We start from the raw sequence: 27,352 nt of genomic DNA, 5'->3' as shown, positions 1-27,352 counted from the left end.
AAAAACAGGTAAGTGATAGTGTTATACTCCTGAAATTGCCCAATTATCACCTGACAAAACCTCACGTGCATTCATTCGCTACATTACCACGGTAATTTCCCCTTTGATTTATGCCTTGTAATCGATGTCTGTAATAAAAATATATATCAGAAAGGAAGGGAGAATCCTAATTGACATTTACATTCACCTGGAAGTACCTATTTCTTTATTTATTGCCGAGATTTTCTACCTATAAAAAATTAGCCTGTAAGTTAGCAGCAGTCAGCCTAAAGTGTCATTGTCAACCCTTCCCTTCTCAGATAAGCCGCGGCATTTAGTTCCTTGTCCTCCACTGCAGAGACAACATGTCGCACTCGCGCCCGCCATTCCTGCCGCTTCTGCGCCCATTGCAAAGGGCCCCGTGACCTCTACCCCCAAGAAAAGTGTTGAGGCAAGCAGGAAAGGCCTCAGTGACTCTGCAGTGGCACGAGAACTTGCTGAATTGTCGATGATAATAATGGACAGCGATTTTGACGATTCCGGTGAATCGTGTGATGAGCCGGGTGAACTTATCGCGCCAGAAACAGCGACAACAAGTGCTCCTACCAGTGAATCTGTGTGTAGCTCCAAGGGAAAGGAGCCTTTAGTGCAGGAAGGAAAAGAATTTGGGAAGGGAGTGAAAAGGCGGCGTGTTAGCCCCAGAACAATGCCCCCACGTGACCCAGCCCGCCATGAGTCACGAGATCATTCACCTCCCCGTTCCCCAAGCCCCACTTTACTCATCTCGTCATCATCGTCGGCTGAGTTATCTCCGGAGTCTTCGTCGTCGGAGTCACCACCAGCATCAACAGTGAAGGCCGGCCGTAGAGGTAGAGGTAGATCTAAGAGAGTGAGAAGTAGTGTAGCTAGTAGGGTAAGGGCTGCTAGTGCTGTACGGCAACCTAGGGTCAGTGCGAGTGACCTTGACCGTGATAAGCCTCCCTCTCAGCCAACCTCCACCACCACCACCACCATCATCCCTCCACCGCCACACCAGGGAATCCTGGACGCCTTCGCGTGGACGGAAGGGTCAGATTTTGTCCCCGAAAACCTGGTTTTCGATGAGAGCTCGTCAGGAGTTCAGCCTGCCTTCACTATGGACGAAAATGCTGAGTGTGTCGACTACCTTTTGGCCTTCCTAGATGACGAAGTCATGCAGCACATATGTGATGAGACTAACAGGTTCGAATCACAACGTGCTGCTAGTGGTACAGGTGCAGCCAAGATGCAACAGTGGACCATGCTGGGAGTGCAGGAGCTGTATGTGTTCTTTGCCCTCATGCTTCTTATGCCACACTCCAAGAAGCATGAGTTGGAAGAATACTGGTCCATGGACCCCTTACTACCCTCACCGACCTTCAACAAGTACATGGCCAGAGATCGCTTCCGGAACATCATGGGAAACCTGCACTTTGCCGATAATGATGTACCTTCCCAAACCGACCCACTCTGGAAGATCCGGGAGATTCTGAACAGAATGAAGGATAAGTTCATGTCATTCTTCCACCCATTTCAGAAGGTTGTCATTGATGAGTCCTTGGTTCTGTTCAGAGGACGTCTTCGGTTTGTCCAGTACATTCCAAGCAAACGCCATCGCTTTGGAATTAAGTTCTTTGTACTGTGCGACTGTAAGACGGGGTACATCCTTGACTTCGTCATATATTCAGCCAGCACTGTCGATCTCGATAAAACACACCCCCTTGGCTTCTCAGGCTGTGTAGTGAAAGTGCTCCTAGAAAAGTATTTTGGTGGGAATCATGTGCTGTATACAGACAACTACTATACAGCACCGAAACTTGCCAAATACCTTTCTGAGCACGGCATTGGCTCCTGCGGCACTGTCAAAAGTAATCGTGCCAACTTCCCCAAATTCCCAGAGGCAGGAAACTCGCAGTGAGGAGACGTGCACCTACGCAAGTCTGAGAAGATGCTGGCAATACGGTGGCATGACAAGAGAGTCGTGCACATGCTCACCACCGTACATAAGGGGGAGATGAGAGACAGTGGGAAGGTCGACCGTAGGACAGGCGAACCTGTGATGAAACCTGATGCTGTGTTGGACTATAATATAAACATGCGGCTGGTGGACAAGTCCGACATGATGATTGGTGAGATCGACTGCCTCAGGAAGAATACTAGGTGGTACAGGAAAGTTTTTCTGCATCTCATAGATATGACGATGCTGAACGCCTTCATCCTGTACAAGATGAAGGTAAAGCCACCCAAGTCCTTCTCCCTGAGGTTGTTCGCCAGGACTTGTGTCCAGCAGCTGCTGGAAAAATATGGTAAGGTGCAAGCAGCAACTCCAAGGCGCCATCCAGTTACACTTCCCGACCGACTTGAGCAGAGGGCGTATATGGATCGGCACAGACTTGAGCTAATGCCTGCCACAGGGAAAAGGAAGGCTGCGATTCGCAGGTGTCAGGTATGTGCGCATACCACACGCCGCACACCTGAGCATAAACGCACCTCTTGGCAGTGCGCTGAATGCCAGGTTCCCCTCTGTGTAACCTGCTTCTTCGATTATCACAGCCAGAAGCAGTTCTAACAGTGCAAGTGTGGAAGCAGAATTATTTGGAAATAATGTGTAAATAATGTGTAAATAATGTGTAAATAGCAGGTGAAAGCAATGGATGTTCAGTTCATATGATTGAACAGTGTACTATAGTTTCATCTTACTGAAAGTGACAGTGAATAACATATTGTAAGTAAAATAGAAGGGTAAATATTGAAAATAGAATAGAAAATGTAAATAGTAATGTAAGTAATTAGTAATATAAGAATATGAGTACAAATAATTTATGTTATAACAGTGAGAGTGAATCCGTGGCTCTCTACGTATTTTACTGACTGAAAAATAGAATGACTTCAGTGACAATAAAATAATACGACTGAATGAAACTTATGGAGAAAGACTCCAGATATATATAAGTGTGATATAGTAATAGAAATATAAAGTGTGAGGGGTTTTATGAATAATAAATGACAGAGTGCCTAGAGCGAACTAGCGCAAGTGCGGCGATCAGACGCGCTCGTAATTTCCATTGCTTTCACACTGTTTTTTTTTTTTAGTATGGATCCCAAACTACTTGAAAATGGTAGAATAGTGTTTATAGTGTTTGTATCTGGCTGTGGTAATCATATAACGGGTTGTCAGGAAGTGTAAAGTGGAGACTTAGTTACCCTACTTCAGAGGTCTCCACAAGTCCTACGGAAACGGACGAAGGCTCAACAATCATTCCAGGAGAAAGCTGAAGGTATGTGCTATAAGCATATATAATTTTATTATTCTAGGACTAATAACTGATTTTTAGCAAATATTTTTTGAGAGTCTGTCGGAGCCCAAATAACCCCGCGGGACACGCAAGTAATTGGTAAACAAGCCCGCGGTGTAGGGGTTAAACAACCAAGGCGACATCACACATCCCTGGTGTAGCTTCACTCTCGCGGGAAACCAGTCACTCACAGTATTTCGCACTCTTACACATGTGCTATTTACATAATAACTTTCATACCTTTTAGCAACCTACCATCAAGTCCATACAATCTAAAAACAGTCCACAAATCCTCCCTATCAGTTTTTTTGTACGCTTTCTCTAAATCCATGAACACCCAAAACACATCCTTACCTTTCGCTAAATACTTTTCACACACCTGTCTCACAGCAAACACCTGATCCACGCATCTCTTCCCTCTCCTAAAACCACACTGTTCATTACCAATCACTCCCTCTATACCCTTTCTACCTAAATTAACACTCTACCATTCACCTTACCTACAATACTTAACAGACTTATACCTCTAAAGCTAGTACATTCATACTTATCACCCTTACCTTTATACAGCGGGACCACACAAGCACTTGCCCGTTCAACGGGCACCATACCTCTCACCAAACACACATTCAACAATCTTACTAACCACTCAACAATATTCGCCCCACCACCTTTCAGGTATTCCACAGCACACCCATCCATACCTGCAGCTTTCCCTGTTTTCATCTCCTTAACTGCCTCCTGCACTTCCTTCATCATGATCGAAGAATCATTCAACTCTCCCAACATATTTATTCCTTGCACCCTTTCATCTGCCATAATCTCAGCTTCCCTTTCCTCCTCGACATTTAACAGTCTTTCAGAACTCTCCTCCCATCTGTTCTTTACTGCATCCATCTCAGTTAAAATCCTTCCATCCTCTGCTTTCACTCACTTTTCCTTCCTAGTCTCTCCCTTTCGTACCATTTTCACCTCCTTCCAAAACATTTTCTTTTTCTGTTGAAAATTCTCAGTCAACTGCTTACCTCACCTTTCACCTGCTGCCACTTTAGCATCATGCACAGCCCTTCTCGCCCTATTCCTCTTTTCCTTATACCACTCATATGACACCTCATCCTTCCTCTGCAGCCACACTTCATATGCACATCTCTTCTCAGCCACAGCTATACTTACTTCCTCACACCACCATTCACTTCCCTTTCTTACACCACCACACACTCGTCTCACACCACAAACCTCTTCCGCATGCCCCACCACAACACTCTTAAACAACTGCCACTCCACCACACTGCCATTCTCCTGATCATTCACTGCATTCCACTCATCTTTCAGTTTCTTCTGATACTCTATCATTTTCTCTGTTTTAACCAACTCACTCACTTTCAAAACCTCCCTGCCATACCCAACTCTCCTAGCTCTCACCCATCTCTTACCTACTCTCAACTTTCCCCCCACCAGGTGGTGGTCAGACATACCTCCACCTTCCCCTCTCAAAACTCTCCCAACCAACAATCTTCCTATTACATTCCTGGACACAACCACATAGTCCATCCATGCTCTATCAACAACCCTTCCACCCTCCTGTCTCACCCATGTATACTTATAAATATCTTTCTTCTCAAACAAGATATTTCTAATCACCAACTCTCTCTCAACACATATCCCTGTCATTCGTTCCCCATTTTCATTTTTTCCAGGAACACCATGCATACCAACTATACCTTCAACTACTACATTTTCCACTCTAGCATTCAAATCTCCCATCATTACCACATTCACATTCGCTCCAATACTCTGCAGCCACTCATCAACATCATTCCAGAAGGACTCCCTCTCTTCTGCATCGCTTTCGCTACCAGGCCCATATGCAATCAGAAATACCCATAACTCACTTTCAGATTATGCTTTCACCGACATCAGTCTCGATGACACCTCCTTCCGTTCAGTCACACACTGCTGCACTTCCTGGCTCACTGACAAGGCCACAACTTCTCTCGCCCTTCCTCTATCAACACCTAATAATCTTCCATTCACACTTCCAAACTTAGGCTCGCCTTTCCCTTTCATCTTTCTTTCACTCAGAGCTAACACATCCAACTTTCTTCTCACAAACTTTTTCCCAATCTCCTCCCTTTTAGCCTCAATCGCACTACATCCACGCACATTCATAGACCCAATCTTCAGGGTACGAGGATAACTCAATCCCCCATCCATTTCTATTCTCTGTCTCATGGTAGGAACTAAAAAAACAGGGGAGGGGCCCCTAGTCCCCTCACCCCGTCCCTTTTAGTCACCTATTACGACACGCAGGGAATACGGTGGCAGAATTGTCCTGATGGACAATGACCATTACAGTAGCGATAGAAAAGAGATAAAGATGCAACAGTGCGGCGAAGAGACAGAGGTTGAAGGGAGTCAGTAAGAGGAGGAGAGTTAATGAGACGAAAAACCTTTGACTCCACCCTATTGAGAAGAGCTGTATGTGGAGAGCTTCCCCACACATGAGAGTTGTTCAAGGAAGCAAGGAGGAGAGTTAATGAGACAAAAAGCCTTTGACTCCACCCTATTGAGAAGAGCTGTATGTGGAGAGCCTCCCCACACAGATCATGTTCAAGGAAGCAAGTACCAAGGTCAGCTTTAACCCGCCGCGTGCCGGTGGACTTTGGACCCTCATGGAGCAGTGATGCCGGACAATATTCAGCCTTTTTTTTTTTTTTTTGCTAGATAGGTCAGAAATGATGAGAAAACATGGAGAACAACCATGAAAGTACTCTCAGAAGCCATTTAGGTTGATTTTGAGGTCGATTCTCCCTAAATAGGCGGCTGAAAACTTCGGAGTAACACCCATAGACTTCACCGCCTGCCACCGCCACAGAGCGAGAGGAGGCAGAAGCTCTGCATCTTCTTCATCGGTAACTATGCTATTCGAGCCAAAGACACTCTTGTTGGGTATATAGATGATATAGAAAGTATCTCCAAGCATAGTTATGTACGTTGGCGCATTATGACAAGCCAGTGAGTGAGTTGGACTGTCCATACAAGGTTCGTAATAGTTTTTATTTTACATTTCTGAGGTAGAAAGTCTGTGCCCACACGTATTATACTGTACATTATATTTGTTTTCCACATACCTTGTAATTCTTTTCATAGTCTACGCGCATTTGGTGTTTTTTCTCACACACTCAGAGCACTACCATTCTCTTTTCTCGCGTGGCAAGATATTCGCACCGTGTCATTTCACTTAGTATATTTTCTCGCACACTCAACGCCCTACCGTTCTCTTTTCTCGCACAGCAAGATATTCGTGCCGTGTCCTTTCACTTGTATATTTTCTCGCACACACACACACACACACACACACACACACACACACACACACACACACACACACACACACACACACACACACACACACACACACACACACACACACACACACACAAACACGCGCACACACACACACACACACACACACACACATATATACATAACGTATTTTACTTCACATACAGTACTATTATAGTATCACCAACAGTAGTTTCTCATCATGTTACAGTTACTTATGAATAATTATCATTACATATTATTTACAGTTATATACACTTCACTTGCATCTTTTATCGCACACACCAGGTAGTTCAGAAGAGGAGTAGGGTGTGGTATTCTCTGAAGCTGGGTGTAAGGCACAGCCCACATCACACTCCACACACTGGTAACGCGAGTCCTTTCGCTGTTTTCTGGGCCAAACTGCGCTTTGTTGGCACACGTGACACCTGCGTTGGGGATTCATCTTTGTGTCTGGTGCCGTCACTAACTCTGGGAAATGACGTTCGGTGAGGCGAGATTTTCCACATTAACTGGATGTTTTCTTGGGGAACGATCAGGTCCACGGATGCCAATCACCTCCCTGCACAGCTCCCTTATGAAGTCCTTGGAAGTGTCGCTGGATCCTGTGGTGTGGGCGTGGAGGAGGTGAACATTCAAAACTGTTACATCCAGCAGGTGAAAGAACAGTTTCTTTACCACTTCATCATGGGCCTGGCACACTCTACGCTTATTATCATTGCATCCGACTGGTCTACCTGATGCATATTGATGCTGTAATCAATCAAAGCCTCAGGTTTCCAGATATGCACATGTCTTTCACTATGGTAATCGATGTTCTTTGTGATATGCATCACGGGACGATGAACTGTTGAAAGGAGGTTTACCTCGCTGCTGTGGTGCCAGGTAGTGGTGAAGATATTGTTAGCTTAAAAAAATACTTCCTCCTTCCTTCCAGTTTCCTGCCCACCTGTACCATGTGCCACCTGGTTTTCTTCACTGTACAGCAGATGCCAGTCTCTTGCTGCTGCAAATGCCGAGTGAGAAGTGGGCTAGTGTACCAGTTGTCCAGGTACAGGAGGGGCCCACGATTAAGGTACGGCTGCATCATTGTTTTCACAATTGCACAAGACAAACCGATTGTCCTATCCTCTTAATTTCTGTGTGCACCGGTGTACAGGACTATGTCTTGCACACACTTGGTCCTGAAGTCACACATGACGAAAATTTTGAACCCAAAGCGGTGTCTTTTGTTTGGGATATATTGCCTGAAGGCAATTTTCCCCCTCCATAACACGAGACTTTCGTCTATGACCAGGTCTCTATAAGGAGTGAAACATGATAAGAATCGCACCCTCAGGTGATCAAACACTAAGCGAATTCAGCGCATCCTGTCGGTGTTGCATATGTTGCTGGGGTCCTCAGTATCGCAAAAAATGGAGCCAGCTGAGAATATACTGGAATCTGTCTCTCCCCATAACTCTTCCAAAGAAGGGTGTTGACATGAGGTGGTCAACAGTCCAGTATGAAGACAACTGATTCTTTTTTTATTAGTCCCATCAATAGAACTAATGCCAGGAACAGGTACATCTCATCGACATCAAACAGCTGGCTGTAGGGTGTTTGTGGGGTTGTGCCACGGCAGAATGCTGCATACGTGTTCAAAAGTATGCAGATTCTGGGAATCAACTCATTTGTAAAGAAGTTTTTGAAGAAATCAATCCTCCTGGAGGACTGATTCAACTCGGGGACAGTACATCCTGCCGTGGCCCCACAAGTAAATGATTGGTGCATGGGAACAAAATTGCTCCCATTTTCCCACTCCCACGACACTTCATCCTCTGCTTCACAGTCTCCAACATCACCATCACTGTCCCTGTCATCAGGATGGGGAGGAAAACCGGAGGCCACCTGGGGAATATTTCCTTCCTCCTCACCTTCCTCATGGCTATCCCCTTTGTTCCCCATTCCTTTCCCTATTCCTTTCCCCTTCCCCTTCTCCTTTCCTTTCATCCCCACACAACACATACAGGAGGAGGAAACACTCGAATTTTGGTAAATATTTCAAATCGTGCACATACATGTACATCAATGGCACTGTCCGTGCATATAGGGGCTGACATACATGTACGTCAATGGCAATGGCACGGGGCTGGTTAATCATACTATAGTCTTTCTGATCAGGGTGAAGTGGGGAGACAAAGCCTGGGAATATGGGTTCAGACACTGAGAAATGGTCGGGCACCGCTGAAGAAATTAATGTGTCCTCCAAAGATATTCACGGTAAGTTCATCGCCAGCTGCAGAAGTAGTTTTTATGTTAGTCACACTACCAATGCAGAAATGAGTGGGTTAAACAGAGTGGAGTAGGCAGGATTGCAGCGCGTTTGTTCTAACATACTGAAGATCGCTAACCCCTTCCACCTAAGTCGATGGGCAAGTGTATTCAGACAGGAGAGTTGATTTGACAAGTAACCAAGGAGTCTCATTCGTACCTCATAACTAAGGGTTCATCGATTTCATGAAGACGACTAAGGATTCAAGTTGTGGAGGTGGTCTAGTTCCGTCCAGTGAAAACAAGCTGACTGTAGTGACTAAGAAGGTTCATTCCTACATCGTAACCAAGGTTCATCGAATTTAATGCAACTGAGATCTAGTATTTCAGGTTTGTGGGAGTCGGCCAGATCCGTCAAATAAAAGTAAACCTACTTTACCTGGGACAGTGATGGGGAAAGAATATTCTGTGATGATGGACATTTCAACTCAGCGAAGATTTTTTTTATGCGAGGAAGAAGGAACCAAAGGCCATGAGCCCACAATAACAGTTCCCTCCAAGAGAAAAACAAAATACAATAGAGAGCCAAATTCAAGATTCGATCATTTCGAGATGCCTGGACACACTGCGTTTGAAAGACTGGAGATCATAGGCAGCAGGTAATGCAGACAGAGAGAGACAGTTCCAGAGTTGACCTGTTGCAGAAATAAAAGCCTGGAGGTAACAGTTAACTCTTGCATTAGAGAGTTGGACAGAAAAGGGATGAAAGTTTGCTGCTAGACGGGTGCTACGCGCCCGTCTTAGAGCTGGAGGAATGCATGCAGACAGTTCAGAGAAGCAGTGACCATTACAGTAGCAATAGAAAAGAGATAAAGATGCAACACTCTTTCAGCATTGCAATATACACAAGACAACTTGGGTGTCTCCGTGTGGAAAATATAAAAATCAGATTGATCACATCGCTATCAGTAGGAGGCATAGAAGTTCTCTGCTAGATGTTCATGTTAAACGGGGAGCGGATATTGGTAGTGACCATCAACTCAGCATTGCAAAAATAAGGTTTAAACTTAAAAATCAGAAGAAGGAAAAATCTGGTGTTGGTAGATACGATATTGTTAAGCTTAGAAGGGAAGGAGAAGAAAAGGAGGAATTCAGATTAGAATGCAGAAATAGGTTTTTGGTGTTGGAAACGTTGGAAGAGGGGGAGAGAAGTGTAGATGAGATGTGGGAGGATGTGAACAAAGTTTTGCATGAGACTGCTGAATGTACGATTGGAAGGAGACATAGCTTCAGGAGAAAGAAATGGATATCAGAGGAAACGTGGGATATGATAAAAAAGAGAGGTGAGGCTAAATTGAGGAGTGAGATGCAATGCGTTGATGAACAAGAGATTGAATTAGCAAGAGCTGCGTACTGGAGTTTGAATTCAGAAGTAAGAAGGTTAGCTAGGAGAGATAAAAGAAGATGTGTGGATGAAAAGGTTGCAGAGACTGAAATCTTAATAAACAAAAATGATGGACAGAGTCAAAGAATAGCATATGAATCGATTAGAGAACTGAGTGGTAATGCAGGTAAACGCAAGGAAATACCAGTTAGAGACAGGGAAGGAAATTTATTGACCAAAGATGGAGATATTAAAAATAGATGGAAAGAGCATTTTGAGACAGTTCTTAATAGACCAATACCACCAGAAGAGGATATACCGTCTGCTCAGGAAGATTTAAATATAGAAACAGGAGAGTTCAGGCTTGCAGAAGTGGAGAAAGCAGTAAAACAGTTAAAGAATAATAAGGCACCAGGGGAGGATGGTTTATTTCCGGAAATGTTTAAAGTGGAGGGGATAGATTAATAATGATCTTGACCAAGCTATTCAATAAGATATGGGTGACGGGGTTACTACCATCAGTTTGGAAGAATGGTGTAATTGTTAAAGTTCCGAAGAAGGGAGACCTGAGTGAATGTGGTAATTGGAGGGGAATCTCTTTGTCACCGATAGCTTTGAAAGTTTTCAGTAGAGTGTTGTTAAATAGGTTGGAGCCAGTGGTTGAGGGTATTCTGAGGGATGAACAGGCTGGTTTTAGAAAGGGACGTGGTTGCAATGATCAGATCTTTATAGTTAGGCATTTGATGCAGCAAGTTAATGAAATGAGAGTGCCGTTAAGTCTTTGTTTTGTTGATTTTGAAAAGGCTTTTGATAGTGTTTCGAGAGAGACTATGGGGAAGATCATGAGACATTATGGAATACCAGAGGAGTTTGTGAGGGTCATTATGAACATGCATGAGGACACATTTTGTAAAGTGATGGTTGATGGTTGTCTGAGTGATTCGTTTGAAGTCAAGTCCGGAGTAATTCAAGGTGGTGTTCTATCGCCTTTACTATTTATATTGGTCATTGATTACATTATGAAACGCGTTGGAACAGAAACCGGTGCAGGTATACTTTGGGGAGAGAACAGGAAACTTTTGGGTTTAGATTATGCAGATGATATAGTTTTGATTTGTGATGGGCCAGAAGAGATGCAGAGAGTGTTGGACTGTTTGGTGAGTGAAGGTCGCAAGGTGGGTTTGGTTATTAATTGTGGAAAAACTCAAATAATCAATATGAATATGGAAAATGCGCAGGAATGTGTAATTGGAGGTATGGTTGTAAAGCAAGTTGATAGGTTTAAATATTTAGGTACTTATTTAGCCAAGGATGGTTCTTTGAACTTTGAATTCGAGGAAAGGTTAAAGAAGGCTAATCAGGCAATGGGAATGCTTAAAAATATTTGGAATAATAACAATTTCTCTGTGCATACAAAAATCAAACTTTATAAGGTAATGGTTAGGAGTATCTTAATTTATGGACAAGAGTCTTGGTACAGCACAGTGACTATGGAAAATAAATTCTTGGTGTTTGAAAATAAAGCACTGAGAAGAATATTAGGAGTTAAGTGGTGGGAAAGGATACCAAATAGTAGAATTAGAGAAATAACGGGAGTGCAGCCGATCGATGAATATGTTAGATTCTCACGATGGAAGTGGCTAGGACATGTGTATAAGAGACAGGGAATAGTACGAGGGACACCAGGGTGGGTGGCACTTGGTAGGAGAGGTAGAGGAAGGCCAAAAGAGACGTGGGTGAGGACAATGAGACGGGAAGCTGGAGATGAGTGTTGGGGAGATCTTGAGGAGTTAGCACAAGATAGGATGTGGTGGTGTGAGTTCATCGAGGCCCTATGCATCCCCGAGGGTGCCACAGGAAATGATTGATTGATGATTGAAAGATGCAACAGTGCGGCGAAGAGACAGAGGTTGAAGGGAGTCAGTAAGAGGAGGAGAGTTAATGAGACAAAAAGCCTTTGACTCCACTCTATTCAGAAGAGCTGTATGTGGAGAGCCTCCCCACACATGAGAGTTGTACTCCACACAGGGGCGGATAAAACCCCTGTACAGAGTCAACAATTGTGCAGGGGTAAAGAAAGAATGGAGTCGGATTAGCACACCCAATCTCTTGGAAGCAGATTTTACAAGAGATGTAATATAATCTTTCCAAGATAAGTCCCGAGTAAATGAAACCCCAAGCATGTTCAAGGAAGATGCAGGATTAAGCTGAATATTATTAAACATTAGAGGGTATACCTGTGGAAGATATTCTCGGGTTGATAGGTGTAAGAATTGAGTCTTAGATGCATCAAAAACAACCAGATTATTTTTACCCCAGTCAGAGATACGAGCCAAGTCAGACATTAGGTGTGCCATAGCCTCATCCTGTTTGTTGTAATAACTGCTGAGATGGGCATTGTGGGAACTGAATGGAAAGGTGAAGGGTGAAGTCATCAGCGTATGAATGGTTAGGGTTAGATGTACAGCTTAGAAGGTCATTGACGAATACAAGGAAGAGAGTTGGTGATAGGACAGAGCCCTGAGGAACACCACTGTTGATAGATCTAGGAGAAGAACGATGGCCGTCTACAACAGCTGCTATAGAACGACCAGAAAGGAAGCTAGCGATGAAGGCACAGATAGAAGGATAGAAACTGTAAGAGGGCAGTTTGGAAATTAAAGATATATGCCAGACTCGATCGAAAGTCTTTGAGATGTCAAGAGCAATGGCAAAGTTTTCGCCAAAGTCCCGAAAGTAGGATGACCAGGAGTCTGAAAGGTATGTGAGAAGATCGCCAGTGGAGCGTCCCTGACGGAACCCGTACTTACGATCAGAAAGAAGGTTGTGATAGGAAAGATGTCTTAATATTTTTCCATTGAGATTTGACTGGAAAACTTTTGAAATACAGGACGTTAAAGCAATTGGACGATAGTTGGAGGGTTGGGAGTGGTCACCCTTCTTTGGGACTGGCTGAATGAGAGCAAACTTCCAGCAAGAAGGAAAGATACAAGTTGACAAAGGCGAAGGAGTTTGCCTAGGCAGGGTGTAAGCACAGAAGCACAGTTCTTGAGAACAACAGGAGGGACCCCATCAGGCCCATATGCCTTGTTAGTATTGAGGCCAGTGATGGCAGAAAATACATCAGCTGGAGAAATTTTAATGTCAGCCATGAGGAAGTCAGAGGGGGGAAGTGATGGAGGAACACACCAGAATCGTCTAAGGTGGAATTGGAGGAGAAAGTCTGTGCAAAGAGATCTATTTTATCAGTAGAAGAACTAGCTACAGAACCAACAGAGTAGAAAAGAGGAGGGAAGGAAGATGAGGTAAAGTTGTTAGAAAGGTTTTAGGCAAGGTGCCACAAGGAGCGGGAAGAATTCGAGTTGGAGAGTTGGGAGCATTTTGTACGGATGAAATTATTTTTAGCAGAGCGAAGAACAGACTTAGCACGATTCTGGGCAGAAACGTAAAGATGATGTGATTCAGTGGTGGGTTGGCTCCGGTACCTTTTGTAGGCCCTCTCCTTGTTGCGGACAGCATTAGAACAAGAATGATTAAACCAAGGCTTTCTTGCATTAGTCAAAGGATATGAGAAAGGAATGTATGCTTCCATGCCCGAGAGAATAACCTCTGTAATGCGCAAGGCACACTCAGATGGCTCCCGGCCATGGAAGCAATAATCATTCCAGGGAAAATCAAAGAAGTACTGCCTGAGGGCCTCCCAATCCGCAGCTCCAAAATGCCACAGACAACGTTTCCCTGGAGGGTCCACAGGCCTTACCGGAGCGATAGGACAGGTTAAATGATAAGGTTGTGATCGGAGGAGCCCACCGGAGAGAAAAGATTAACAGTGTAAGCGGAAGGATTAGATGTAAAGAAGAGGTCAAGTATGTTGGAGCTCTCTCCAAGGCGGTTTGGGATACGGGTAGGGTGATGTACAAGCTGCTCTAGGCCATTGAGGACATAAAAGATGTAGGCTTGTTCACCAGGTGGATCAGTGAAAGGAGAGGATGTGGGTTATGGATTGTTCCTGTAAATTTACAGTAGGAACAAGGAAAGATTGGAGAGGTGGCGAAGACTGGACGGAAGAGGGGTCGCATCCTGAGGGGCTTTGGATATTTTTTAACACTTCACATTCCATTTCATTGTCCTTTTGCACATTCCACTTCATTATCCTCTTGAATATTACCCTTCATTATCCTCATGCACACTGCACTTCATTATCTTCTTGCACATTCCATTTCATTATCCTCTTGCACATTCCATTTCATCATCCTCTTGGACATTACACTTCTTTATCCTCTTGCTCATTGCACTTCATTATCCTTTTGCACATCACATTTCATTATCCTCGTGCATGTCACTGATGCAAAATATGTCGATATTAACATGTGAGAAAGAGGTGCTGCGAAGTCTCCTACGCCACTTACTTCATGGGCCAAGCTGGAATGGTGCTGGGTGGCAGAACGGATCGGAAACAGTATATCGTGTAAAGATGGCAGTGTAGTTGGAGGTTATTGACAGAATGAAACGATAATCCAGATAAAGTACAATGAACGTAAAAGTTCTGGCTACTGAAAAGATTTTTAGGGGAAAAAAATATATATTTCCAGTAATAAGACTTTCATTATAAAATTTGACAAAAGAGCCTATAAGTTGTGGTATGTTTACACTCAGTCATCCGTGACGACTCACTGTCAGCTGAATAAAATCGTCTGCCGTCAGCTGGAAAAGACTACTAGAGCTGTTTGGACCATGAAAAAGTTAATGGTGATAGTACTAACACTCAGGCTCTTGTGCCTAGCTCTCAGCTGATTAAAATCGTCTGAGGTCAGCTGAAAAAGAATAGTAAATTTGTACTGGTGAAGCGGACTAGGAGTTATATGGGCCAGAAATCCTTAAATGACAACTGCGCATGCTCAACTGATGACGCCACACTGATGACGTTATGGGTGCTCCTCCCACCTCCCTCTGTATCAAGCCATGCTAGTTTAAGTGATTTATAAATATTAGGGGAGCTTGCCCGGCCTGGGGGTGAAACCCCCCAGGTAGCTAGAGAGAGTAAAGATATTAATCTAACCTAACCAAACATCTTTACAAAGAACCAGCACAGGGGGAGGTGGGCAGGCCATTCGTGTTGATATCAGTGGCACAGTACAGTATTCTTTTGGGAACCTGTGGTTCTTGGGAACGCCTGCTTCTACATAAGAAATGGAAATTTATGGTGAAAGTATTAACGCAATCAGTTCCCCCTACTCGCTGTCATTAAAAGAAAAAAAATCTGGTGGAATATAAAATTAGAGTTGTCCCGATCATAGGAGACCGTAACAGCACTCAGGCTGCTGCACTTTCTCCCAGATGAATAGAATAGTCTGTGGATACGCTGGAAAATTATACTAGAGTTGTTCCACCCATGACATTATTAATAGTCCTATGGGGTGGTACTACTACTCTGCGGCCAGGTTCTGTTAGAAAGAACACTGCCACAGTATTCCCTGCGTGTCGTGAAAGGCGACTAATAGGAGTGGGGTGAGGGGACTAGGGACCCCCTCCTCTGTATTTTAGTTCCTAAAACGAGACAGGCCAGAGAAAGGGATGAGGGATGGAGTTATCCCCGTACCCTGAAGATTGGGTCTATGAATGTGCGTGGATGTAGTACGATTGAGGCTAAAAGGGAGGAGATTGGGAGAACGTTTGTGAGAAGAAGGTTGGAGGTGTTAGCTCTGAATGAAACGAAGATGAAAGGGAAGGGTGAGTCTATGTTTGGAAGTGTGAATGGAAGATTGTCAGGTGTTGATAGAGGAAAGGCAAGAGAAGGTGTGGCCTTGTTAGTGAGTCCGGAAGTACAGCAGTGTGTGACTGAATGAAAGGAGGTGTCATCGAGACTGATGTGGGTGAAAGCGAAATTTGAACGTGAGTTGTGGGTGTTTGTGAGTGCATATGGGCCTGGTAGTGAAAGGGATGAAGAAGAGAGGGAGTCTTTCTGGAATGATGTTGATGAGTGTCTGCAGAGTATTGGAGCGAATGTGAATGTGGTAATGATGGGAGAGCTGCATGCTAGAGTGGGAAATGTAGCAGTTGAAGGTGTAGTTGGTATGCATGGTGTGCCTGGAAGAAATGAAAATGGGGAACGAATGATAGCGATGTGTGTTGAGCGAGAGATGGTGATTGGAAATACGCTGTTTGAGAAGAAAGATATAAGTATACATGAGTGAGACAGGAGGGTGGAAGGGTTGTTGATAGAGCTTTGATGGACTATGTGGTTATGTCTAGGAATGTAATAGGAAGATTGTTGGATGTGAGAGTTCTGAGAGGGGAGGGTGGAGGTATGTCTGACCACTACCTGGTGGAGGGAAAGTTAAGAGTAGGTAAGAGATGGGTGACAGCTAGGAGGGTTAGGTGTGGCAGGGAGGTTTTGAAAGTGAGTTGGATAAAAGAAAGAAAAACATAGAGTATCAGGAGAAATTGAAAGACGAGTGGAAAGCAGTGAAAGATCAGGAAAATGGTAGTGTGGAGGAGGAATGGCAGTTGTTTAAGAGTGCTGTGGTGAGGCATGCAGAAGTGGTGTGTGGTGTGAGACGTGTGGGTGGTGGTGTAAGAAAAGGAAGTGAATGGTGGTGCGAGGAAGTAAGTATGGCTGTGGCTGAGAAGAGACGTGCATATGAAGTGTGGCTGCAGAGGAAGGATGAGATGTCATATGAAAGGTACAAGGAAAAGAGGAATAGGGCGAGAAGGGCTGTGCGTGATGCTAAAGTGGCAGCAGATGAGAGGTGGAGTAGGCGGCTGACAGAATTTTCAACAGAATAAGAAAATGTTTTGGAAGGAGGTGAAAAGGGTGCGAAAGGGAGAGTCTGGGAAGGAAGAACAAGTAAAAGTAGAGGATGGAAGGATTTTAACTGAGATGGATGCAGTAAGGAAGAGATGGGCAGAGTATTTTGAAAGATTGTTAAATGTAGAGGAGGAAAGGGTGGCTGAGATTGTGGCGGATGGAAGGGTGCAAGGAATAAATGTGTTGGGAGAGTTGAATGATTCTTGATCACGAAGGAGGAAACAGAGAAGGAAGTAAAGGAGATGAAAACAAGGAAAGCTGCAGGTACAGATGGGTGTGCTGTGGAATGCCTGAAGGGTGGTGGAGTGACTATTGTTGACTGGTTAGTAAGATTGTTGAATGTGTGCTTTGTGAAAGGTATGGTGCCAATTGACTGGGAAAGTGCTTGTGTGGTTCCGTTGTATAAAGGCAAGGGTGATAAGAATGAATGTACTAGCTTTAGGGGTATAAGTCTGATGAGTGTTGTAGGTAAGGTTTCTGGTAGAGTGTTAATTATGAGAGTTAGAGAGGGTACAGAGGGAGTGATTGGTGATGAGCAGTGTGGCTTTAGGAGAGGGAGGGAATGCATGGATCAGGTGTTTGCTGTGAGACAAGTGTGTGAAAAGTATTTAGCAAAAGGGAAGGATGTGTTTTGGGCATTCATGGATTTAGAGAATGCGTATGATAGAATTGATAGGGAGGCTTTGTGGACTGTTTTAAGATTGTATGGACTTGATGGTAGGTTACTAAAAGGGGTGAAAAGTTTTTATGTAAATAGTAGAGCGTGTGTAAGAGTTGGAAATGCTGTGAGTGATTGGTTTCCGTGAGAGTGGGGCTGTGACAGGGATGTGTGATGTCGCCTTGGTTGTTTATTATTTACATGGATGGTGTTGTAAGGGAGGTGAATGCAAGCGTTTTAGGTGGAGGTCTGAGTCTGGTCAATGTTGATGGTGGAGAGTGGAATCTGAAGCAGCTGCTGTTTGCAGATGTTACTGCACTGGCGCCTGATTCAGGGGAGAAATTGAGACAGTTGGTAGAGGAGTTTGGAAGGGTGTGTGAAAGAAGGAAATTGAAAGTAAATGAGAATAAGAGTAAAGTGATGAAGTGTACGAGGTTGGTAGATGGTAGGGGGATGAATATAGTTTTGAATGGTGAGTTGCTTGAGGTGGTAGAGTGTTTTAGATATCTAGGGTCACATGTTGCTGTTGATGGAAGAATAGATGCAGAAGTGTAGTTTAGGATAAATGAAGTAGGAAAGGTGGTGGGAGGAATGAAAAAAGTGTTTAGATGTCGTTCACTTAGAATGGACGTAAAGAGAAGGCTGTGTGAGGGTGTTGTGGTACCGACTGCGTTATATGGGGCTGAAACATGGAATATGGGTGTAGCAGAGAGGAAAAGTTTGAATGTGATGGAGATGAGGTGTCTGAGGAGTATGTGTGGAGTGACTCGTATGGATCGAGTGCGAAATGATGAAGTGCGAAGGAGAACTGGAGTTGTTCGGGAGATGGCTAGCAGGGTTGAGCAGAGGGTGTTGCGATGGTTTAGGCATATGGAGAGAATGGATAATGAGCAATTGGTGAAAAAGATAACTAGATCTGATGTGAGAGGTGTAAGGCTGAGAGGAAGACCACGAATACAGTGGATGGACAGTGTGAAGAGAGCGCTGGATGCGAGAGGGATGTCTGTTGAGCAAGGAAGAGTGGCTGTGCGTGACAGAAATTAATGGAGAGAAATTGTGAATGAATAAGTGATGACGCAGCCCTGAGGGGATATTCTCCCGCATTTGGTCTGGTCAGCTAGTCACGTCAGGTGCGGGTAAGGGGATGGGTCTGTTATGATGTGGCAGGGGTAAACCAGCTCTGCTGTTGGGCCCTGCTGTGGATGTAATTGATTGCATTGCGCAGTTGACTCTTGTGCGGTGTGGTGCGGTGAGGATGTGTCCGTTCTCCCCTTTGGGGCTAAGATGCGAATGAATGTGTTTGAATGGATGAGTAAATGGAGAGTGTGTCGTCCTGTCTCGGCTACCTCCCTTTCCTTGGGGGAAGCAGCCTAGGTATATAGATAGATAGATAGCTTGTAAATGAAATAGAACAGATGTGTTAAGTGAGTCTGAGCTGGCTCTGTCATCGAGTGTAGCTTCGATCATACATGGTAATACTTAATCTAAGGAAAATCAGTTACGATTACAAACATATTCTGTGTCGGTGATCTAAACCCAGATGAGAGTCCGGCAAGGTAGCACCATAAGGCTACGTTTGCTTGATTGTGGTATAGTGGAACGTTGCCTGATTGTGTTATTACAGTCAAGAGTATTCCGGCGTTTGATCATCAGCACAGTCCAGGAGGATAAATGTTAGTTAAACCTTCATTTATTTCTGTTTTCGTCGTCAGTAAAGTGTAATAAATAGACTGAATACCAAAACCTCTTAAGCACTGAAAATATACCTTAGTAAGTGTGGCATATCTGACGTGAATAAATCACAAAGGAGGAGGTGTTAAGAATATGCTAAGCCTCTCGGACTACATTTAACTGTGTGTAGCAATTCTAACCTATGAAGCAAAAAGGAATCACAGAGGAACTGTTGTTGCAAATTCTCCAGAGCTCCTTAGATTATAGCTCAATCTACATAGCGTCTATTGGTGAATCAAGTGAATCACAAAGGAACTAGTGTTAATAAATCTCCAGAGCAAGTAGGAATGCAACTCAACGTATGTAGCACATCTGACCTGGGTTTGTCATTAAGTGTGGCCAGGGTTCCTTTTGGCAGCACCTTATCTATCTCAGCTTGCATCTTGCGCTGCGCCTGCGGATAGGTGGCTAGGTAGTAGATCATCCAGGTGAGTGTGCTGGAGGTTGTCTCACTACCAGCAAAGAACAGGTCCATAATCAGAAGTGTCAGATCCTTTTCTGTAAGGGTAAGACGTTTCTTTCATTAGCCAACAAAAGGTTCTCTTATTTTTTCCATTGAACTATTACTGACCAGAGTTAATGCACAAGAATTTTGCCAGGAAGGGCACTTGGCACAAAATCCTATGTATACTGGCTCATAGTTGCAAAGTCTTTAGGTCAAAATTTTAGGGTTCCTCCTTTGCTTAGCTTTCAGAAATGCCCAACACTATCCTCAGTGTATGACTGAGCACACACACAAAAAAAGATAACTACCATTCTCGTAAGGCAAGATCACTGACCGACAAAGGTATTATCAGGGTCATCCTTCCTCTCCTCCATCTCAATCAGGTAGCCGTCAATCAAATCCCTTGGGTTGTCTCGGTCAAGTGTGGCTCGGTGTTCCTCGACCTCCTCCTGTGGTTATGATTTAGTCATTGGCACATAAACCTGTCTCTGGCGTCACTCCCTGGGTGTCAGTTTCTCCACTCACCAATTTCCCCCCTTGGACTTACTGTATTCTTCCATTCACAATCTCCCTGGGGAGAGGGGTGGGGAAATATTTCCTCAGTATCCCTGCTTGTCGTAAGAGGCAACTGAAAGGGGTCTTTTTGTCTCCAATCTTTCTCTCCTTATTGTCAGGTTCTTCTCTTCTGTCGTACCTCTCTTTTCGATATTTCAGTGACTCTTCCGGCCTCAATTATCCTCTCTACTTCTGTTAAGCATTTGGTCTCATGACATGAATAGTTTAAGGACATCCCAATGAAGTCATTATATCTTTTATACAAACAATCTGTACCCTTCAACTTATCTTAAAACTGCCCTTTAGTTTCTATTTAGCCTCTGTTGTGTCCTTCCAACTCGATACCTTCAAATTATAACATGCTGTCATGTGGTCTTTGCAATCTGGCATTTGGAATTCATTGACTGTCTCATTCCTGCATTGACAAATACTTCCCCGTGGACCTATTTCTTCACATGGACCTATTTCCCTCATGGACCTATTTTCACTCATGGACAATTTCCATAGAGACCTATTTATTCCCTGTAGACTTATATTTATCATGGACCTAATTTGTCTCTTGATCAATTTTCCCCATCGACCTATGTTTTACCATGGATCTATCATCCCTCATGAACGAAATTTCCTTTTGAGCCTATTTTCTCCTTCAAACAAATTTTCTCCTTGGACGTATTTTCCCAACTGACATTTTTCCCTTTAACATTTACATCATAGACCTATTATTTCCATGGGGAAACACTTATTCCCATGTACACCTGTTTTTCCCACTGACCTATTTCTCCCACGGATCTGTTTTTGCCTCCTGGACCTATATTCCTACTTGGACCCATTTCCCTTGGGACATAATATATTTCCCACGGTTTTATTTCCCCACACGAACGCATTTCCACCATCGACCTAGTCACCCCATGAACTGTATATATTCCTCATGGACTTATTTTCTCACTGCCCACCCACTCGCTCATCCACCTACATAAGCATAATCTCGCCCGGCGTATTCTGTCTCAAAAGCAGGACGATGCACAAACAACGACTCAGCAAACTCAGCAGGTTTACACACACACACACACACACACACACACACACACAGATCAGATTTAATGGTATGGGTTAATGGTAATATGTGCTTGACGTGACATAAATAGAGAAAGCTTTGACATTTTGCCCATTTTGGGAATGTAAAGACTCATTCATGGTAGCCCAGAGCATTCAAGGGTACCGGCCCCGCCCGGTGCGAGACCATATCGCCACCAAACCGCTATTTTTTTTTTATTGCAAAATAAGTTATGTATCATTATCACATGTCAAAAAATTCTGTTTCACCAAACCGTGCTGATTTTTGTCCATTGATCTTCACCTTCCGCAAACTACTCTCAGTTTCGAACTTCTCCATTCTTCAAAATATAAATTGAATTGCATTTCCTCATTGATCTTGAAACTGACCTTTCACTGCAACCTTGATCTTTGACTGATTGTTCGCAAAATCGAATCACTTCATCTTAGTTATAGCATGAACCCTTCCACAAAGTTTAGTTTACTTTGGATATAAACTGTGTTTGTTGCCCTTACCATGTGACTTCGACCTTTGATCTAAGCTTCTATAATACGTCTTGTTGGTTGATCCTCAGCTCATCCAGCAATTGTAACAAAAACAGATCAAAAGTAACCTAGTTACTTTGGTCATACGTGGAAACACGTTTCAAACCAAACTACATTAGTCTTGCCTTGTGACCTTGAACGTTCACAGTTGTTCTCAGAATCGATTTCCTTCGTTCTTGCTTCACTCTTAATCTTTCAACCGAGTTGACCTTGCCCCGTAACTCTGGCATTTAACCTTTCCCAGTGCCATTACCTTTGTTCTTAAAATCGAATAATTTTATTCTTGACTTACCCTCATTCTACAGTGAATGGCCTGAATCGGATAAAAACTTTAAGTTCAGCTTGCCGGATGACTTTGACCTCTGACCTATTGTTAAGAAACAATATGTTTACTCCTTGAGTGGCCTTCACCGCTTCCACCAGCTCGGCATAAAATCAGAGAAAAACACTTTGAACTATTCTGGTAACACATGCGCATACAAGTCGAACTTTAACCTTCCCTGTGATGTTGCCGTTCGAATAACTGTACTCAGGACTAAATCACTTCATTCTTGCCTTACCCTCAACCTTTTCTCAAGTTTGGTTTGAAACAGATAAGATATTTAAAATATATTTTGCTCGGTCAGACTTTGACATAGCTTTGAGACCTTGCCCTTTGACCAGTGGTCCTCAAAATCAACAATTAATATCCTCGTTGGCTGGTTCTCAACCCATCTCCTAATGCGTAACATCGGATACAAACTATGAGTTATTTTGTTAAAACACACACACACACACTGAGGCACCGAGGAGAGTAGATGCACGTAGCCACCACTCTATTCCTGGCCAACTTGGCCAGTGGCATTTCCTAAATTAGTATCTTTATATGAATCAAGCTCTGTACAAGGTTAGACTAAATGGTGTCCTAATATAAAAAAGAAGAAGTTTTAAGTAAGACTTGGTCAAACAGAAAAAAACAAAAAACAAAGGAGCGCAAGAATGCGTACAATCAGCTGATCGTTGTTTAGTCTACAATCTGCCCCAGGGAATGTAAGTACTATATGCGCTTTTAGTACTGCAAAATGACCACATACTTTAGTAAAACAAATTTGGAAAAAAACAGGGATAAAGGTAGAAAGCAGGATGATGATTTCTACCAAGAACTGGTTGAAATGGAGACACAATAAACTGGTGGAACGAGTACACAGGTTAGAGATGGCTTTTCAAAATGAGATTGATGAAATTAAGAAACAGATGCACTTGCAAAAGGAAGAAATAGAAAAATTAGGAAAGGAAGTCAACAAGAAAGACACAATCATAGATGAGCTTATAGTTGAAGTGGGTACACTTAGGAGGAAAATTAGTGAAATAGCAAGTACAGTAGTCAAACACAAGAGTATTATGAAAGAGTTCAAAAATGATACAGAGACAATTAGGCAAGTAAGCAGTCTGATAGACCAGAGGAGTGATATTGAGGAGAAGATAACAAAGGCAAATGAAGCAGTGCAAAGCTACAAAAATGATGCGGAAACCACTTATGCTGAAATGGTGAAAGTAAAGAAAGACTTGGAAACTAGGGTGGAAAAAAAAAGCAATAAAAAGGAAGTGAGAAGAATAGTCCAAAACAATCCTAAGTTAGTCAGAGATTCAGTAGATATCAACAAATCTACAGTAAACACTGGTATGGAAGAGGAAGTAGTAAAAAACAAGATCTCAAGAGACAAAAAGGAGATGGCAAATGTAATGGGCATATTGAAAGAAGTATCAGAGGAAATCTGTAGTAAAGACATAGATAAAAAGATGCCTAACACAAGAGGAACTGGAATTACTGAAAGAGATGAGGGAGGAAGCAAAAACAAAAAATGAGGGAAGATCAGAGGAGGAGAAGAATAAATTTTTTTTTTACAAAGTTTATGGATTGCAGGTACGAAAGTGGTACATAAGCAGGAGGGAATAAAAAGGAGGAAAGTAGTAGAACTAAATCATGAGAAGTATATAAACAAGATGATTAAGTAGATGTACTCAAATGTGGATGGAATGGTATCTATATTATTAGAGATGAATGCGTATGTCAGACAAAATGAACCATATATAATGTGCCTAACTGAAACAAAATTAACACCAAGGATATCAAATGACTTCCTAAACTTAGAGGAATATAATATATGGAGAAGAGATAGGAACTTAAATAAAGGAGGAGGAATTATATTAACTAAGAAAAATCTAAAAGTCAAAGAACTAGAACTAGATATATCCTCACAAGTAGAACTGATTGCAGTAGAGATAAATATATCTGAAGGGAAAGTAATTGTAGCCAATTTGTACATGCCACCCAGATCAAACACATGGGAAAAGAGACGAATATGAGGACCTGGCGGAGAGTACAATTCAGAGTTTAAGAGCATTATTACATAAAATGGAAGAGAAATCGGAAAGAATTATACTAACTGGAGACTTTAATACAAATATAAATTGGAATACTCTAGATATAATAGGCCAAGAAAGCTGTTGGGACCAAAAGCTCTTGGATCTTGTGCAAGAGTTTTTCCTAACCCAACATGTCAGGGAAAGCACCAGAAAAAGAGGACTCGATGTGCCCTCAATGCTAGATCTCATATTTACTAGGCAAGAAAAAAATATTGACAATATATCACCCTCCATTCGGCAAAAGCGACCATGCAGTACTAAATTGCAATTTCAGGATTGCATATGACATAGTTAACAGCAATGAAAGTTATAAAAAGAGCCTAAACTATAAAATGGGAAAGTATCATGACCTAAAGAAGTACTTCTTAGAAACTGCTTGGGAAGAGGAGCTTAGAGGACAAGATTTAAATGCTATATATGAAAAATTCTGTGAACTTTATGAAATAGGAGTCCAGAAGTACATTCCACAGCACAAAGGAGCAGAAAAGATAATAAAGAAATGTTTCAATACAGAATGTAAAAAATCAAAAGAAAAAAGAGATTTGTTGTGGAATAGATACAGAAGACACAATAGTGAAAGGGCATATAATAATTACAAATAGGCAAGAAACGATTATACAAGAATAAGGAGGAAAGCCCAAAAACAGTTTGAGGAGGACGTAATAAATAAAAGTAGTGATCAAGCAAAGTTATTTTACAGCTACATCAGAAGCAAAACCAAATTAAAAAATAAAATACAATCCATTACGGACGATGGAATCACCTATACAAAAGAGAAGGATATTTGTGAAGCACTAAACAAGAATTTCCAATCAGTTTTTAAAGAGGAAAAAAAAATTTGAGAGGGATTATGTGGAACATGCTTGCCCCCACATACTACCAGATATACAAATATCAAAAAAAGTAATACAGGAGGAGTTAAGTAAATTAGACAAAGGAAAAGCAAATGGTCCTGATGAAATTTCATGTTGGGTGCTACATGAATGTGCAAAGGAGTTAAGTAAACCATTATTTTTTATTTTAAAGGAATCCTTGAGTCAAGGTAAACTACCTGATATTTGGAAGAAAGCAAACATTGTTCCCTTATTCAAGAGAGGGAATAGACAAAATCCACTTAACTACCGACCAGGATCACTAACCAGTGTTGTAAGCAAGGTATTAGAAAAGCTTATAAGAAAAGCTAGAAGAACACAGTATGATAACAGAAAGACAGTTTGGTTTCAGAAAAGGAAAATCATGTGTTACTAATCTGTTGAGCTACTATGACAGAGTGACAGACACATTACAGGAAAGAGAAGGATGGGTGGACAGTATCTATTTAGATTTCAAGAAAGCATTTGACACAGTACCACACCAAAGACTTTTATGGAAACTGTACCATCAAGGAGGAATTCGAGGCAAACTGTTTTGTTGGATGCAAGATTTTCTCATGAAAAGAGAAATGAGAACAGTACTAAGGGGAAATTAGTCATCATGGAAAGAAGTGACTAGTGGAGTACCACAGGGCTCACTGCTGGCACCAATCATGTTTTTAGTGTATATAAATGATTGTAACACTGGAAATGAGAGCTATCTAAATATGTTTGCAGATGATGCAAAAATACAAAGGAGAATTACTAACACAGACTCTTGTAAAGAGCTACAAGAAGAATTAAATAAACTTCATGAATGGTGTAATACATGGCAAATGGAATTCAATGTGGACAAGTGTCATGTAATCAAGTTTGGTAAAAGTAGAAAAAGACCTGATTGGGATTATACATTAGGAAATAAAACCCTACACAGATCAGAAAGAGAGAAGTACCTACCTAGGTGTGATTATCAATAACAGACTATCTCCGGCTGACCACATCAATGAGAAGGTACGGAACATGTATACACTGCTTGCCAATATGAGAATAACATTTACATACAGAAATGAAGACATGCTAAGAAAGATAATAACATCATTCATCAAACCAACCCTGGAGTATGCATCAGCAGTCTGGAGTCCTTATCTCAAAAAACACATAGACAAGATTGAAAAAGTTCAAAGGGCCGCTACAAGATGGGTACCAAGCTTAAGGGATCTAAGCTATGAAGAAAGACTAAATAATCTGAATCTACCAACACTACGGGAGAAAAGGAAAAGAGGAGATATGATTATGGTATATAAATGCATATCAGGGAAGAAGAAAATAAACTTAAATGATTACTTAACCTATGGGGAAGCATCAGCAAGAGGACACTGCAAAAAACTGCATAAGAAGAGAGGTGATAAAGTCGTAAGGAAATTTAGTTTCCCAAATAGAACAACTGATCAGTGGAATGCACTAGCGAATGAAATAGTGTGTGCCAAAACAATTCACAGATTTAAGGATATGTACGATAAATATGGTTTAATACACGGGACAGTACGAGCTTGACTCATTCCCGTAAAGATACAATTAGGTAAGAGCAATTAGGTAAGAACACACACACACACACACACACACACACACACACACACTCAAAACATAATACCCACTTTTGCTTCGCAAGATCTCAGTTCAATGGATAGGCCCAAATGCCATGAGAAAATTAAATCTACTCACATCGAAAAATTGAAGAAAGGTTTCCTTAAGTGCAGTCATACGATCAAGGGCGAAGAAGCGTTTTATTAAAAAGGCTGGCAGGACTTTATGTAGCCAGGGTAAGAAATCAGGCACCGCCACGTATCCGAAGATTTTAACAAGGCCATTGATAATCTTCTCAAACTCGATCAGCTTAGGGTCGGTCACCGAAAACTGCTTACCTGAAAAACAAAACAAGGAGATTAGTCTATAATATTATACCTGCCTTTGAGGAACGTGCATGTGGTGGAGCTGTTGGAACGAAGCAGATGCGGTATTCATTC

At 42.4% G+C, this 27,352-nt stretch overlaps 1 protein-coding gene across 1 annotated transcript in view; it reads right to left on the bottom strand.

Annotated features, from left to right (window-relative positions):
• Positions 1-27,352, bottom strand: part of LOC145398652 (cytochrome P450 2L1-like) — a 126,502-nt gene that overhangs the window by 43,780 nt on the left and 55,370 nt on the right. The window contains exons 5-7 of the mRNA XM_080271458.1: positions 27,051-27,250; positions 20,252-20,366; positions 19,790-19,970 (exon numbers count right to left, since the gene is read on the bottom strand). Of these exons, the coding sequence (XP_080127584.1) occupies positions 19,790-19,970; positions 20,252-20,366; positions 27,051-27,250 (496 nt within the window). The remainder of the gene's footprint in view (positions 1-19,789; positions 19,971-20,251; positions 20,367-27,050; positions 27,251-27,352) is intronic.

Source organism: Coenobita brevimanus, chromosome 46 (assembly GCF_032717465.1).
Source record: "Coenobita brevimanus isolate Jiangsu-jjx chromosome 46, ASM3271746v2, whole genome shotgun sequence".
Classification (NCBI taxonomy): domain Eukaryota; kingdom Metazoa; phylum Arthropoda; class Malacostraca; order Decapoda; family Coenobitidae; genus Coenobita; species Coenobita brevimanus.
The sequence above is the reverse complement of the archived record's forward strand: the minus strand, read 5'-3'. Positions and strand labels throughout refer to the sequence as shown.